The sequence below is a fragment of the Apteryx rowi genome, unplaced genomic scaffold (assembly GCF_003343035.1).
Source record: "Apteryx rowi isolate R43461 unplaced genomic scaffold, aptRow1 scaffold_126, whole genome shotgun sequence".
NCBI classification, from domain to species: domain Eukaryota; kingdom Metazoa; phylum Chordata; class Aves; order Apterygiformes; family Apterygidae; genus Apteryx; species Apteryx rowi.
Genome location: NW_020447486.1, coordinates 180,793 through 193,720, shown reverse-complemented (window position 1 = coordinate 193,720; position 12,928 = coordinate 180,793). Strand labels below are relative to the sequence as shown.

The 12,928-nt window shown below is 47.2% G+C and overlaps 2 protein-coding genes across 2 annotated transcripts in view; both read left to right on the top strand.

The window, feature by feature from the left end:
• Positions 1–6,967, top strand: part of SORBS1 (sorbin and SH3 domain containing 1) — a 136,255-nt gene extending 129,288 nt beyond the window's left edge. Inside the window, exons 27-30 of the mRNA XM_026055855.1 lie at positions 1,947–2,006; positions 2,755–2,813; positions 4,073–4,185; positions 4,827–6,967. Of these exons, the coding sequence (XP_025911640.1) occupies positions 1,947–2,006; positions 2,755–2,813; positions 4,073–4,185; positions 4,827–4,894 (300 nt within the window). The 3' untranslated portion in view covers positions 4,895–6,967. The remainder of the gene's footprint in view (positions 1–1,946; positions 2,007–2,754; positions 2,814–4,072; positions 4,186–4,826) is intronic.
• Positions 6,968–9,831: 2,864 nt separating this feature from the next.
• Positions 9,832–12,928, top strand: part of PDLIM1 (PDZ and LIM domain 1) — a 46,717-nt gene continuing 43,620 nt past the window's right edge. Inside the window, exons 1-2 of the mRNA XM_026055803.1 lie at positions 9,832–9,904; positions 12,642–12,700. Of these exons, the coding sequence (XP_025911588.1) occupies positions 9,832–9,904; positions 12,642–12,700 (132 nt within the window). The remainder of the gene's footprint in view (positions 9,905–12,641; positions 12,701–12,928) is intronic.

The following is a 12,928-nucleotide window of genomic DNA, read 5'->3' as shown; positions in this document are numbered from 1 at the left end:
CTTCAAATAACCGATTTAATTGTGTTATTAATGGGTTTTGGACAAAAGCTGTTCAAGGAGGTCACAAATAATCAATGAGAAATGGACCACACTATCTTAGGAGCTCATGGAGCAATTTCCAGCTGTCAATTTATTAGTATGGAGTGGAGAAGTGCTTTCTTGAATTAAAAAAAATTTGTTCTTACAGCTGCTAATCTCCTCAGCCTGCAAATTGGCTTTCCCCAGCTACATTGCCACACCTGAGTTAGCTCTGACTTTGTCAGATTTGATGCATTATATCCAATGGCTGTGCACAATATTAATTTTAAATTTCCAAGTGTCCCATTAGCCTTTCAGGGCTGATGGTAGACTGGCAGGAAGGACTTCTGAAATTTCTGTCATGATTTCAGGCTCCATAGTAAATGCAAATTAATGCTAATTCCACTGCAGTTAGTCTATGCAAATTACATTTTTTTCTCTGAAGCAAAACATACATGATAATAGAACATTGTTTCTCAGGGCAGTGATCCCACTAACCTGATCCCCATGAACTCAGATCCCAGCCTCAGAGGGCAGCGTTGATTAAAGAGGTGTTGCTGTGAGTTTGGGTTGGTGGAGAGTGGGTCACAGTCCTCAAGAAAAGAGACGATTTTCTTTAATACAGAGATAGGCATAGTTCCAGAGGTCCAAGCTGTGGTTCAGAGGAGCTTTGAGAGTGGGAAGTAGATAGGGATGAGCTCATCACCCTACACTTTTCCAARCTTTTTGAGCAGGCTTGGGCTGGAGGTGGCACAAAGCTCTTTATCCTCTGCTTCTGCTCTGTCTTGGGGTGCTGTGAGAAAGAGAGCCTTTTTCCTGAGACCGTGGTGCATCCAGGTCTTTGAGAGCCCAGAGGGACTGAAGGGTATTGTTGAAGTGAATAAATAAGAGGAGGGAAAGCATGAAACTAAGGCTTTTGGAATTTGGGTTGAGTAGTTTATTGAATGATCACAGAGGATGGCAGTGCTCTGTATCTTATCCGATCCAGTTTGCCAATCAGCACTGCAGGCAGTAGGAATAACCCTACATGGCTTCAGATAGCCTGTTTTCTCATGTGTGCACACAGCATGTAGGAGTTTGAATATGCCAAAAACATGCACAACCAGGCTCTGGATATTTCTGTGCAGCTTTCTCAGTGGCACTTGACCCCACAAGCCTCAAACCCCACGCACCCTGATTCTCCTTGCAGCACCCTGGACTTGACATGTGATTCCCTGTGAAAAGAGGTGTGAGTGGGGAGAAAGGCAGAGTAGGGTCCAGAAGACATCACAGCTGGTGGTGTTTGGAGATGGGGTTTTCAGTCAGGTCCTCCTCTGACCTGAAACTCAGCCTTGTGCAGAAAATTAACGCAGCAGTTCAGATCCTCACTTGGTGCAAGCTGGAGTGATTTTGATGGGGCTACACTGCATTGTGTCTTCTGAGGACCTGAGCTGGTCGCCTTTAGGAAGCAAGTGAGTTGCCAGTCTTTCCTGTGTCAAAATCATAAAGGGCTTTTCTGAAAACAGCAGCAGTTTTCCTCTCAGCTTGGTTTTCGAGCTTTCAAGTCTGGTGCTCTCAATATGTGCTTCTGTCCTTGTTTCTCCCCTCCCCCAGGAATGCAATATTGCACTTTGCACCATTTCTGGTTGTAGCTGTGCCCCTACTCTTCCATCTCGTCTTCTGACTCCCTGATCTAATCTTCAGTTTCGCTGTCACCCTTCTCTGCGTAGCATTCTGTATGCTGCAATGCAATTCCATTACTGTAGCTTTAATGTCCCTTGTTTAAATAAAAGACCTTGTTGTCCAAGAAGAGTGGTGTTGGGGTGGAGGGTGGGGGAAGAGTTGTTCATTTCCTTTTGTTGTCTGCACACCATTTTAAAATTTTTAATTCTGAGCAATATAACATCTGCTAAAATGTCTTCCTTATCATTTGCTTGGTGATCACACAGCTTTCCCACCATTCATTGAGAGCTGGACCAGATCTCACAGAGTCTGAAAAGAGCTATGTGGTAAGGCCACTGTTTAAATTAGATGTGTAGTCCTAGCCTCTCTTCACCCAGACAGTAACACCTCAGTAGAGTATAAAATGCCAGCACCATTTTTAGCTGCAGAATAGGTACATATTTATCTTTTTACATATATTGTTATGTTTGCAACAGAAAAAGGGAATTTAGCGCTTAGAAAAACTGCCATTGCCAATGAAGAGTTGGGCTAACTGTGTTTCCAGTCCCTGCATATAAGTTAAATAAGGCAAAATGCATGAGTGGAGCAGCCCGCCTTGCAATCTTGAACTGATTCCATAGCATTTGTAATGGTGCCACTGCATAACTAATTGCAACCTCTTACGCTGCTGCTTTTTAAAATATATGTATATGTATTTGTTACATATCTTCAAACTAAATGCCAAATTCTTCTGTATCTCGCCTGTTTTTCCATGCTTACACCTGGATCCCTTCTGCACTCCACTACCTGGATATTTACCTGGATCTACAACTCTTTTTTTTTACTGGACTTATGTGCTGCATCTGGAATGTCCCATCTCTTCCTGTCTATATTTTCCCCTCCCTCCCCCCTTGTTGACTGTTCTTTGGGTGTTCTTGGATGTCAATGCTGCCTACCACACAGGAAGCTGTTTGCAATGAGATCATAAACATTGCAGAAAAGTCTGTTCATTACTGCAGTACTATTTCTCAGCCTCTTGACTCTCGACACAAGGTGACCTCTAATGACAATAAACCATCTCTCATCATTTCTCAGCAACCTCAAGCACAGCAGCAAGGAGCCAGCCCTGACAGAAGTCAAACACCACGAGACATGTAAGTCCTTTTGGCTCCCATCTCTTCCAGGGGCTTCAGCATCTGAGGAGTTAAGTTAGAATTATGGGAAAATGTCAGCTTTTCTTTAAAGAACCAAAATACAACAAGTTTTAAAGTCTCATCATCTTAGTGAGAAGCCTAAAACTGGGACCTTTGTGTTTGTATAGCATGTGGAACAAAGATCTCATGATCCAGAACTGGGTCTCCTTTGGGCACTTGATTCATGCTGGTTATGGAGACTATCTCAATGTCTTTGTATCTGAAACTGGAGGCAAATTATCATCCACTAGTTCTCTGGCTCATACGGCATGAGTCAATGGGCACACTCCTGTTCTTAGCTTCTCACAGTGCCAACTGGTGCATTGTCGGGCAAGTCCACCGAAGAACCAGTGGCTGAATGTTCTGAGAAACTACGGATGAGATTTTCAAAGCTGTCCAGTGGGTTTAGACCTGGAGCTGCCATTAAGCTCAGTTGGGCCCTTCACTGATGGTTTTGAGAACATTAGGCTGTGATGTACACCGGGGACTGAAGTTCATTGGTGGTTGGCTCCTGAAAGGAGCCTTTGCTCCCCACCACCTGCTTTTATGCAGAATGGAAAGTCCCACACCAGCCCTATTTCCACTCCCCATGTCCAGGAAACCCAAACCTCCCAAAATATGCCCAGGTATTGTTTCCACTCCATAATGTTCCTTTCTGATAATCACAGGTACAGGGAGTATCTCAGAGCAGGATTCAGTTTTTGGTTTTTGTTTGCATTGTTCCTCCTCGTCCATGAATCATCCTGCAACCTTAGTGCAGTAGACTAGGCAGCACCTTTTCTAAAGTCATTCACTGTCAGCCATTTGCTAAATCGTGGCCCTGCCTCTGTGTGTGGGAAAGAGAACAGAAGTCTTGTTTTGCCCAGGACTTAGTGTATCTAGGTTTTGGCTTGAATTTGATAGGGTGTCTGCACTCATACGCTCTCCTGGTGCTGCTTTTAGCAAAGTTCTGATGGTCGTAGTCTATGGAGACCACCACATGGCAAAATGGAAACAGAAGCTCCCACACAGTGCAGGCATGACACTCTCTACTGTTACAGCCTTGTGACAATAGCCAGTTTAATGCACTTGGCTTTTGACCTCTCAAATGGAAATCACATGAGGCCCAGATTGCACTAAACAAAATATTGTGGGAATTAGAAAAGGGAATGGGGATGTCTCCTACTGAAAGGCTGTCAGAAAAATCCACTGGCTAATGTGTAATATCTGTCTGGTTTTAGAGTTAGCTACCAAGCCCTCTACAGCTACACTCCTCAGAACGATGATGAGCTGGAACTGAGGGACGGTGATATTGTCGATGTCATGGAGAAATGTGATGATGGCTGGTTTGTGGGTGAGTGTGACGCTTGCCTGTCAGCAGGGCTCTTTGAGATGCAAACAAGCAATTTTGCAGAGCATCTGGAAGCTACCCTCATTTGCAGGGTCAAAACAGGGGAAAAAATCCACCTTTTTTCTCATCTTTTCCCACAAAGAACATTAAAATGAGGGTGCAGAGTGGTGGAGCTTTGTTTTCCCTGGAGCTATGGCAAGTTACAGAAAGTGGTAAGTAGGGGACAGATGGGAGCTGCAGTCCGTGGAAGTCTAGTCTCATCTGTAGCTGTAGGTTTAGAAATCTAGCCCTCTACCTTCAAAGAATGCAAGTCTGGACAGTGCTCTCCATCTCAACAGTGGAAATCTAGGCTTACTCCCTGTTCTTTAGGGAAATTAGCTCATTTAAACTGATAGGAATTTGACTCTTAGCCTGTAGGTCCAGGRGCTTTCACCAGCACCTTATTAATTGTTATTTATGTATGAAAARGAAAGAGCGAAGATGATTAGTAGCACCAAAAGGCTCTTTGACCAGGACTCCTATTTATTTTTAGAAAGCAATGCCTGCAAGCAGAGCAGGCTGCCCCTGCTACCTTTCTAAACTTCTAAGTCTTCCCTGCATGGCTCCATCTTACTCTGGCTTTCTTGTGTTTTCTTTCCCTACAGGTACATCCAGGAGAACAAGACAGTTTGGCACCTTCCCAGGCAACTATGTGAAACTTCTGTACCTGTAAAAAAGCAGTGATCCCACAGTGATAAGGATGGAGTTGTTTCCGGATGGTGTTTTTAAATAGCAAAGAAACAGACAATTTATGAATGTAAGAGACAAGAGACAAGAGCGTTAGGAGGATGTGGTTATGTGGTACAGTACTGAGTTGAATGTGTAGCCCTGCTTCCACTGATTCAGGGTGTGATTTGTCTGATGAAGAAGAGACAAAGTTTCTAGTTTACAGTGCTGCCTTTGTGTATTCCTCTCCCCTCCCCAGCAAGAGTTCTGGTGATAATCTTAATTTGTATGGAGTATTTACCTCTGAGAAGGCTTCGGGGAAGCACATGGTATAGGTTTTGTTTGTGTGTTGAGATACGATAGGGCGTTGGGGCAGTATGCGGCATTGCAGCTGCTGCCTTCACTGACGAGGTTCGAGAGGCCAAGCTTTCTGCCTAACAAAGAATCATTTCATTCTGCCTTCCACTTTCACGAAAAACTCTTCCTTCATGTCATGCACCTTAAGGCCCAGCACAGGCAGAGGACAGCTGATGTGGTTAAACCGCAGAGCTCTGCGTGAAAAAGGAGTTTGGGATTGGTTGTTTAATCCAGAGAGGTCAGCCAAAACATAATACAAGTACGAAAATTGCCCAAACCCTTTAGTAGTCCTTATTTCTGCAGGGTTTTCTTTTTTTCTTTTGTGCAGGGTGTGTGTGTGTGTGTGTGAGTGTATTGTGTGCATCGAAACAGAATCATGTTTTTTAAAGAGAGATCAGCCTAGCTTTGACGTTTATCTGCACAAAGAATAGAACCAATAAACAGAACATCCGTGAGAGCAAATCCTGTTTATAAGTCCTACGGCCGTTCACTTTCCCTGCTCCTCCTGCCCTGTTGCTGGCCCTAAATGATCACATGCATTTTGAAGCATGCTGTATGGGATGAAGACTTCGCTTCCTTCCTGGCGTTGTATCTTAGAGGCTCTGATAGACCCGAGCCACATATCACTGAGGGTGCCTTTTTTTTTTTTTTGGTTACAGTGTTGATGGTAGGTCTCAARTAAATATATGCATTTTGGCTGCCTCTTAGTCAAACAAGAAAGTCTAATCAATTGGAAAGCTGTGTTTCCACAGTTATTACCAGCTACACATATTTGTATTTCCTTGAGGGAAAAAAAAAAAAGGCTTGCCTGTATGCTTGCCTGTAAATCCAGTACAAATTCTCTTTTGATAGATGTTTTATTATTAAGAAAAAAGCATAAACAAAACCAGTTCCATCAGACTCTGCTTCCTACAGTTACCATACAAATAGCAAAGGGTTAGATTGCTATTTTGTCATAAGCCGTATTTAATATTATAAAATGCCTATTTTTATGCTGATGCTTTTATACAGATTTATTAAGTGTAACTGCAACTAACTGTTAGCACGACTTGCAATACGTTTTGATAAATTAGCCATTCTCCTGGGTTTAAAATCAAACAGGCTTGTCTTCTGCCTACGTCAGCGGAAGAGAAGACTCAGTGTCTCAGAAGTTTGACTGTAAATATGTATATTTAACTTTGTACAGACAATGTACTTACCTTGTATAGAAAAATAATTTAAACACATTAAGTGAAGGGAGGAGAAAAAAAGGCAGTTATGAAAGGTTGGGATTTTTTCCCCTTTTATTTAAATGATGGAATTCCATGTATGTTCACATGAAGAGTTTTAGCACAAAATATCCACTATGAAAAGTTACAAATATGACACAAAGCACCATTGTTTCTTTTCTGCAGGAGATAACTTTAATCCTGCTTCTTACTTATGAGTTTGTTTTTCTGCTTTGGGTTTGCCCTCCAGCTATCTGCAGCAATATTTAGGCCTGTTGCTAAGATTGGATAACACCAAATTTAATCTATCCAGTAAAGTAACATGATGATACTGACTGTATATAACCTACTCATTTAAAGGTTTATTTTTTGTTCTTGCTCTTGCCATTTTTAGTTATACACACACACACACACACACACACACACACACAAATTGCAATTTATTTGTGTGTTGATTTTTGTTTCTTATTGCAGTGGATTACAATTTGACAATTAATAAATGGAAGTATTGAATTCCTGTTGTGTTCCTTGTACAAATTATTAAATAAAGTCTATTCCCTCTGTTCCTGTAGCAATGCACTTTTGTACTGGTGCCCCTCTTTGGTTTTCTGGCTGTGTCCATATGGAGCGGTAGATGTCTGCCATGGTCTTCCCTGGCGTCCTGCACCCCAGGCATCGTGCTCAACACCTGGCCTGAGCTCACCAGTTCTCCCTTGCGAGCCACAGGCAGGCCTTGACTCCTTCCTGAAGAAACCAAGGTGTAAAAGTGGAGGAAAAGACTGAGTTACACCCAGATCCTGTGTAACACGGGGTCAAGGTGCAGCTGCTGTGGCCTGCTTGCAGACGGGGAGCTCAGAAGCACACCTGAGTACACTGTTTTAGAAAGGATCCCTGTGAAATAACCCTAAAATCCACACGCTTAACAGGAGGGAGGTCCTGCTATGCTCGTGTGCCTGTGAAAGTCACAGGGCCTTTGCCAGGGGTTTCTCCTCCTGGCCCCCATTCATCAACTTAGAGATGGCAGTTGTGTCCCCTGGATTCGGTCACTGACCTCTCGTTCCCACCCTGCCCTCGTGGTAGGTGAAATACAAAGGGTATGCAAGGCCCAAGCGAGTTCCCCTTCTGGGCGCCTACACTGATCTAGCTGGGTATCTTGTTTGATACCACCAGCTTCCTGGGTCCTTGCAGAGCTGGGAACTGTCTGGCTTGTCTTGGCTGCAGTCTCCAGAGGCACAAGCCACCTCTTCAATAAAGGCTTATGTATCAAAATTCACTTTTAGCCTTGTAAAAGCAGATCCAAAGTCTGCTAGAAACCAGACAGGTTAAAAAAGGCCAATGTTAACAGAATACTAACATCAAGCAAAGTCTCCTCCTGATGTGAGTGAGCACTGCTCTATTGAGACCACTGGAAATTGCTTAAAAAAATCCACGTCAGGAAGTGCCAAAGTTAAGGCTATATCTTTAACATATATCGAGGCAGGCTCTTGCTACAGGATCCCTCAGCTGTTTATCAGTGCCAGTGGTCTGTCTTAGCTAGATATGCTGCTTTGATACATGTTTTTCTAGAGCCATTTTCTACAGTAGGTTTGGGGTTGTGGTTATGGGTAATTTATGCTTCGGTTCGAAGCCCATTGCTGTGTGTTATCAAACTTCTGTAGCCTTCAAAGTACCAGGCCTTTAACTGGTCTAAGATTCAGGATCTTTCTGGGCATTATTGCAGCTCTGGGATAAACCAGTTAAAGGCAAAACTAATGTTGAAAGTTGGTCTAGTGTCTTGCGCTGGCTAGCATACATGTATTTTTTAAATTGCTGTTCATATGAATCTGTAATGTATGTGGGAAGTAAATGATGTGTGCGCAACACACCAGAACGTCTCTCAGGAGAAGCGGCTGGTCTAGTGCGCAGCTTTCAGAGGGGGTGTGTGTGTGGGTGAGGAAGCCCAGCACTGCGTGTGCGTCTGGATTAAAAGGTGCTCCTCAGCCTCACCCTTGGCTTCAGTCTTGAGCCGTCCTGCCAGTCATCCTCAGCAGGTCTCGTTCCTGCTTTCTTAATGTCAGCAGTATTGCAGGCAGCAAATATACCCCAGGGACAGGCTTTCACGTCTCAGTGAAATATCAGATCAATGTAGAGGTACCCCGTGATAAGCCAGAGCCTGGTGAGACCTGTGGATGAAGGTGTCCTGAGCGCGGTGCACAGGATGGAGCCTCCCGTCCCCCCCTGCAGTCATGGCCAGGTGTGCTACGGGGTGGCCCTGGCAGGGCTGCTTGGTGGAGTGGGGCTGCTGGAGCATCACCTGCCCCTTGGACCACTGTGGGCGGTCACTAACCAGGGGCTGAGCTTACTCCAGCCCTTCCCTTCTGCTGCTGCCATGAGTCATGCTAGAAACAGGCGGTATGGAGAGGACCTCCCCATCCCCAGACCTTCCCCAGTGTCCCCAGCACTGCCGCTGTGCAGAAATCTTTTGGATTGCCAGGAAGGACATGTTCCCATTTCTTATTTGTTGTGAGCAGCTCACTTTTCCCCAGGGGATGCTAGAACTAGTTGCTGGGAAGCAAAAAAATCCTCCTGAGCTTGGAGAAAATTTTGGCTTAGGTTTAGCTGCTTGGTCCTATCAAAAAGGAGATGCCTCAATTCCAGCATCTAAGAGCCTTTCCAGGGAGAAAGTCATGGTTATTCTGGACTATCTGGTCTAGCAGGCCTGCGAGCTGGAACGAGATGAAGTCTGATGGAAATAACACATTGCCTTTTTCAAGACATGAGGATGAGCTGTTCTCAGAACCGGCTCTGGAGGGAGTCCTGGGAGCCTCTGTCTCTCGGTGCCTTTGGAGCAAGTCCAAGGCATCACTGCAGAAGGGATCAGTGGAGGTGTAGAAAGGTGATCTAATATTCCCTTCTAATCCTGAAATCTCTGCTTCATTTATATTATATTTACCTGGAATACATGCTTGTGCTTGTGTCTAAGAGATTTTAGCTTGTCATGCTTGTATGTATGTGTCCCAAAAATAAAAAAAAATTAGAGCTGTGAGAGGTCACCTAGTCTGCGCTCTCCCTCCAGACCCGTTCACAGTGACTGTATCATTCCTAGCCGAAACCAGTCCCACCTGCTGCCAGACACTTCCAGTCAGGGGCACTGCAGAGCCCACCGTTTCACTGTCCGCTCTGTTAGGAAGTTTTCCCTAATGTCTAACCTTTACCTCTTTTGCTCACAATTGCTCCAGCTGTATCAGCCCATTAATTATGCATGCAGCTAATAGAAAAGCTTTTTAAGTCAAGCACTGAAAGTTGTGGCTTCATCGCTAACCGAATTGAATCATTCAGCTCACTCTGGGCTGAATCCCTGCTGGACACGAGGAGCGTGTGTGTAAAGGCCTCACGTATAATGTTCGCACGTGATGTGCCGGCTGGCAGTAAGCTGTGGGAGTGCGGCAAAGGAGATGGCTGGAACAATGTCAGTAACTGCCAGCTGTAATGATGTGATGGCTCGCAGTCGGGCCTTCCTGGACATTAGCTCCTTGCACGTGCCTGGCCTCCAGCCTCCTTGCCCTGCTCTGGTTTGGGCGCAACCTGCATCAGGATGAGGACGAGGATGAGGAAGAGGACRAAGCCTCTCTCCTGCACTGAGGGTGTTGCTGAGCGGCGATGAGGGCAGCAGCTCTCCGAGGGCAATGGCTGTTTCTGTGCATCAGACTCTCCCAGCGGAGACGACCCTACAGGTAAGTGGGACAAGATCCCCCAAGCACCACCCTCTCCGGGAAGGGGTGTCCGTTGCTGCCAGACACTTCTGAGCACGAGGGTTTATTTGTCCATTTTTCAGCCCAGGCGTCGCTGTGCGAGCGGCTGCGAGGCGCTTTCGCCACGCTGCCAGACCAGGGCTCTGTGCCCCAAGAGGTGATGAACTCCCCAGGGCGAGGGCCGGCCAGGGCAGCGGGGTTGTTTGGGCTGAGCCGTCCAAACCCCGCTTTATGGGGGTTTATGGAGTTCGCCACCTCTTAGGGGTGCAGTGCTGGGGCGGGGGGGGCTCGCTGGTGTCTGGCAACGCACAAGTGTCGGGAAAGCCCCCAGCGGCTCCTCACGTGGTCGTGCGGTGCCTGGCGGGGCTGCGCTCGCCYGAAGGCTGGCCTTTCGCAGGGGTCCCCCACCCCCTCGGCAGCCCCCTCAGACCAAGCCCAAATTGTGCAACAAATGCAGACTCTGCCGTGATGGGACTGGACAGACCGGAGGGCAGATGATACACAYAGCGGCTGCAGTCGCAATGATTTTCGGAAGTTAAACTATAAACAAACTGATTCTAAAAAACAAATGTAGTGGCCAGCAAAAGTCCTCAGGCCATTTTTTTGCATCTTAAAAATGCAAATACACACACAAGACCATTTTTCTGTTTCGYGAGTCACTTTATATGCAGAGTAAACTGCCAGCCTGACCACCACGTTGCTGCAATTATTAGCGTCACCAGCCGCTTCACAGAGCCCAGGGCAGCAGCATGGGCACGCAGGGCAGCCCCGGGCAAGCCACTGCCCCGCTGTGCCTCTGCCGTCCCCATGCCCTGCAGCCGCACTGCCTGCATGCCCTGCAGCTCTGCCACCCACGTGCCCTGCAGCCACGCTGCCTGCATGCCCTGCAGCCACACCGTCCCTGTGCCCTGCAGCCGCGCTGCCCACGTGCCCTGCAGCCACGCCGTCCCTGTGCCCTGCAGCCGCGCTGCCCACGTGCCCTGCAGCCACGCTGTCCCTGTGCCCTGCAGCCGTGCTGCCCACATGCCCTGCAGCCACGCTGTCCTCGTGCCTTGCAGCTGCGCCATCCCTGTGCCCTGCAGCTGCGTGGGCAGCTCTGCAGCTGCAGGGGAGGAAGGGGCCCAGACCCTGCCGGCGTGGCTGCTGCCCTCTGCCACCCTGATGCAGGCACTGATCCCTGTCACAGCGCATCACCATGCTGTGGGGGCCTCAGCAGCCCCCAGGGAGACAAGCAGAGGCAGAAAACACCATCGATGTCTAGGAGGAGCTGATAATACTTGTCCTTGTTCGTTGTCTTCTGTAAGGCCCAAAAGGGCCCATGAGGAGCATGCACATGTATTCAGAGAGGAGAGAGCGTGATCTATAGGTTTTGTACATTTTCCAGACCTTGGTATTTATTGTTGTCTCCCTGTAGCCTGATATATACCCGGTAAGGAACAAGCTAGAAACACCTTTAAATAAAATGACCGAAGATGTGCTGTGCTAAAGCAAGGCAAGCAGTGAGGGAGGTGCAAGGGGCATCCCCGAAGCACCCCGGGAGCCCAAGGCTGCTCAGAGGTGATGCTGCCGGTGGGACTGAGGGTGTCGGCGTTGCTGTCCCTCTGGGAGGGGGGGTGCCATGCTCTGACTCCCGGCTTCTTTTCTGGGTCAGCGGGATTGCAGAGGCAGGGCTTGCCTGGCTGTGGGGTAATTTGTGACCATTTATTGTAGGGCCAGCGCCGAGGTGATCTGTCTCGTTCCCCGCTTGCTGACTGCTCCTGGGAACTGCTCTGCGCTCGCTGGCCACAGCCAAATCCAGCTCTGGCACTGATCCTGTGCTGCAGCGTGCTGTTGTTCTGYGCTGTCTGAGCTGTATATTAATGCAGAAATGTTTTCTAGAAAAAAGGATAACAGAAATGTTGCTGAAGGACCCTCCTCAACACACATATGCATATCCACGCACAACCCTACTTGCAGATGTGCATGCACTGTTGAATATTGCTTTATTTTCTAAACAAGCACCAATGCTTGAACTCAGCCTGTAAATGCCAGCACCATTATTGTAACCAGTCACCCCCACCTGTATACCACCAGATATGCAACTGGAACACCTATTTTTCCTGAATCTTGGCTAATCAGCCTACATGAAGAATTCCTTCTTTTGTTGGTGGTACCACCCCTACAGGGCTAGAGTTAAGCAAAAGTCTGCATAAAGCAGTGACTAGTCAGAGCTGAATTAGGGAAAAGGTAATACCCTCCTCAAGCTCATAAGCTCCCACCAGTGCTGCTGTCCAGCTGGGAAATAGCAAGCAATGCCAACTTATTTGCATTGCCACCGTTAGGCTTCAGAATTAACATGGCAATTGGATTAAGCAGGACAAGCCATGTTTGCCTCAGAGATGCCACACTGGGGCAGTCCTGCGTGTGGTTGCATTCCAGTGGTTTGCTTTGTAACCATTGTGTTTTCTTTTAATGTCAGCTTTAATTAGGGCAGAGGCAGAAGGGGCCAGCAGACAGGCGGCTACAGCACACTTGCAGGTACCAGGTTATGGCACGCTCAGCAGGGAAGGAGGAAAAAGCAGGAATAAGACCTGAATTGGAGAAGCCTGAAATTCTCTTCCTCCAGCAATGGGCTCTGCCCTGGAAACCTTATCGGGGAGAGTTAAAAAAGAAGAAAGTCATTTAAAAAGCGGTGGTCGGCTTTTTATTCAAGAAGGCAAAACACAGACGTCGCTGTTGCCCCGGCGCGCCCGCGCCCGCGCCGGC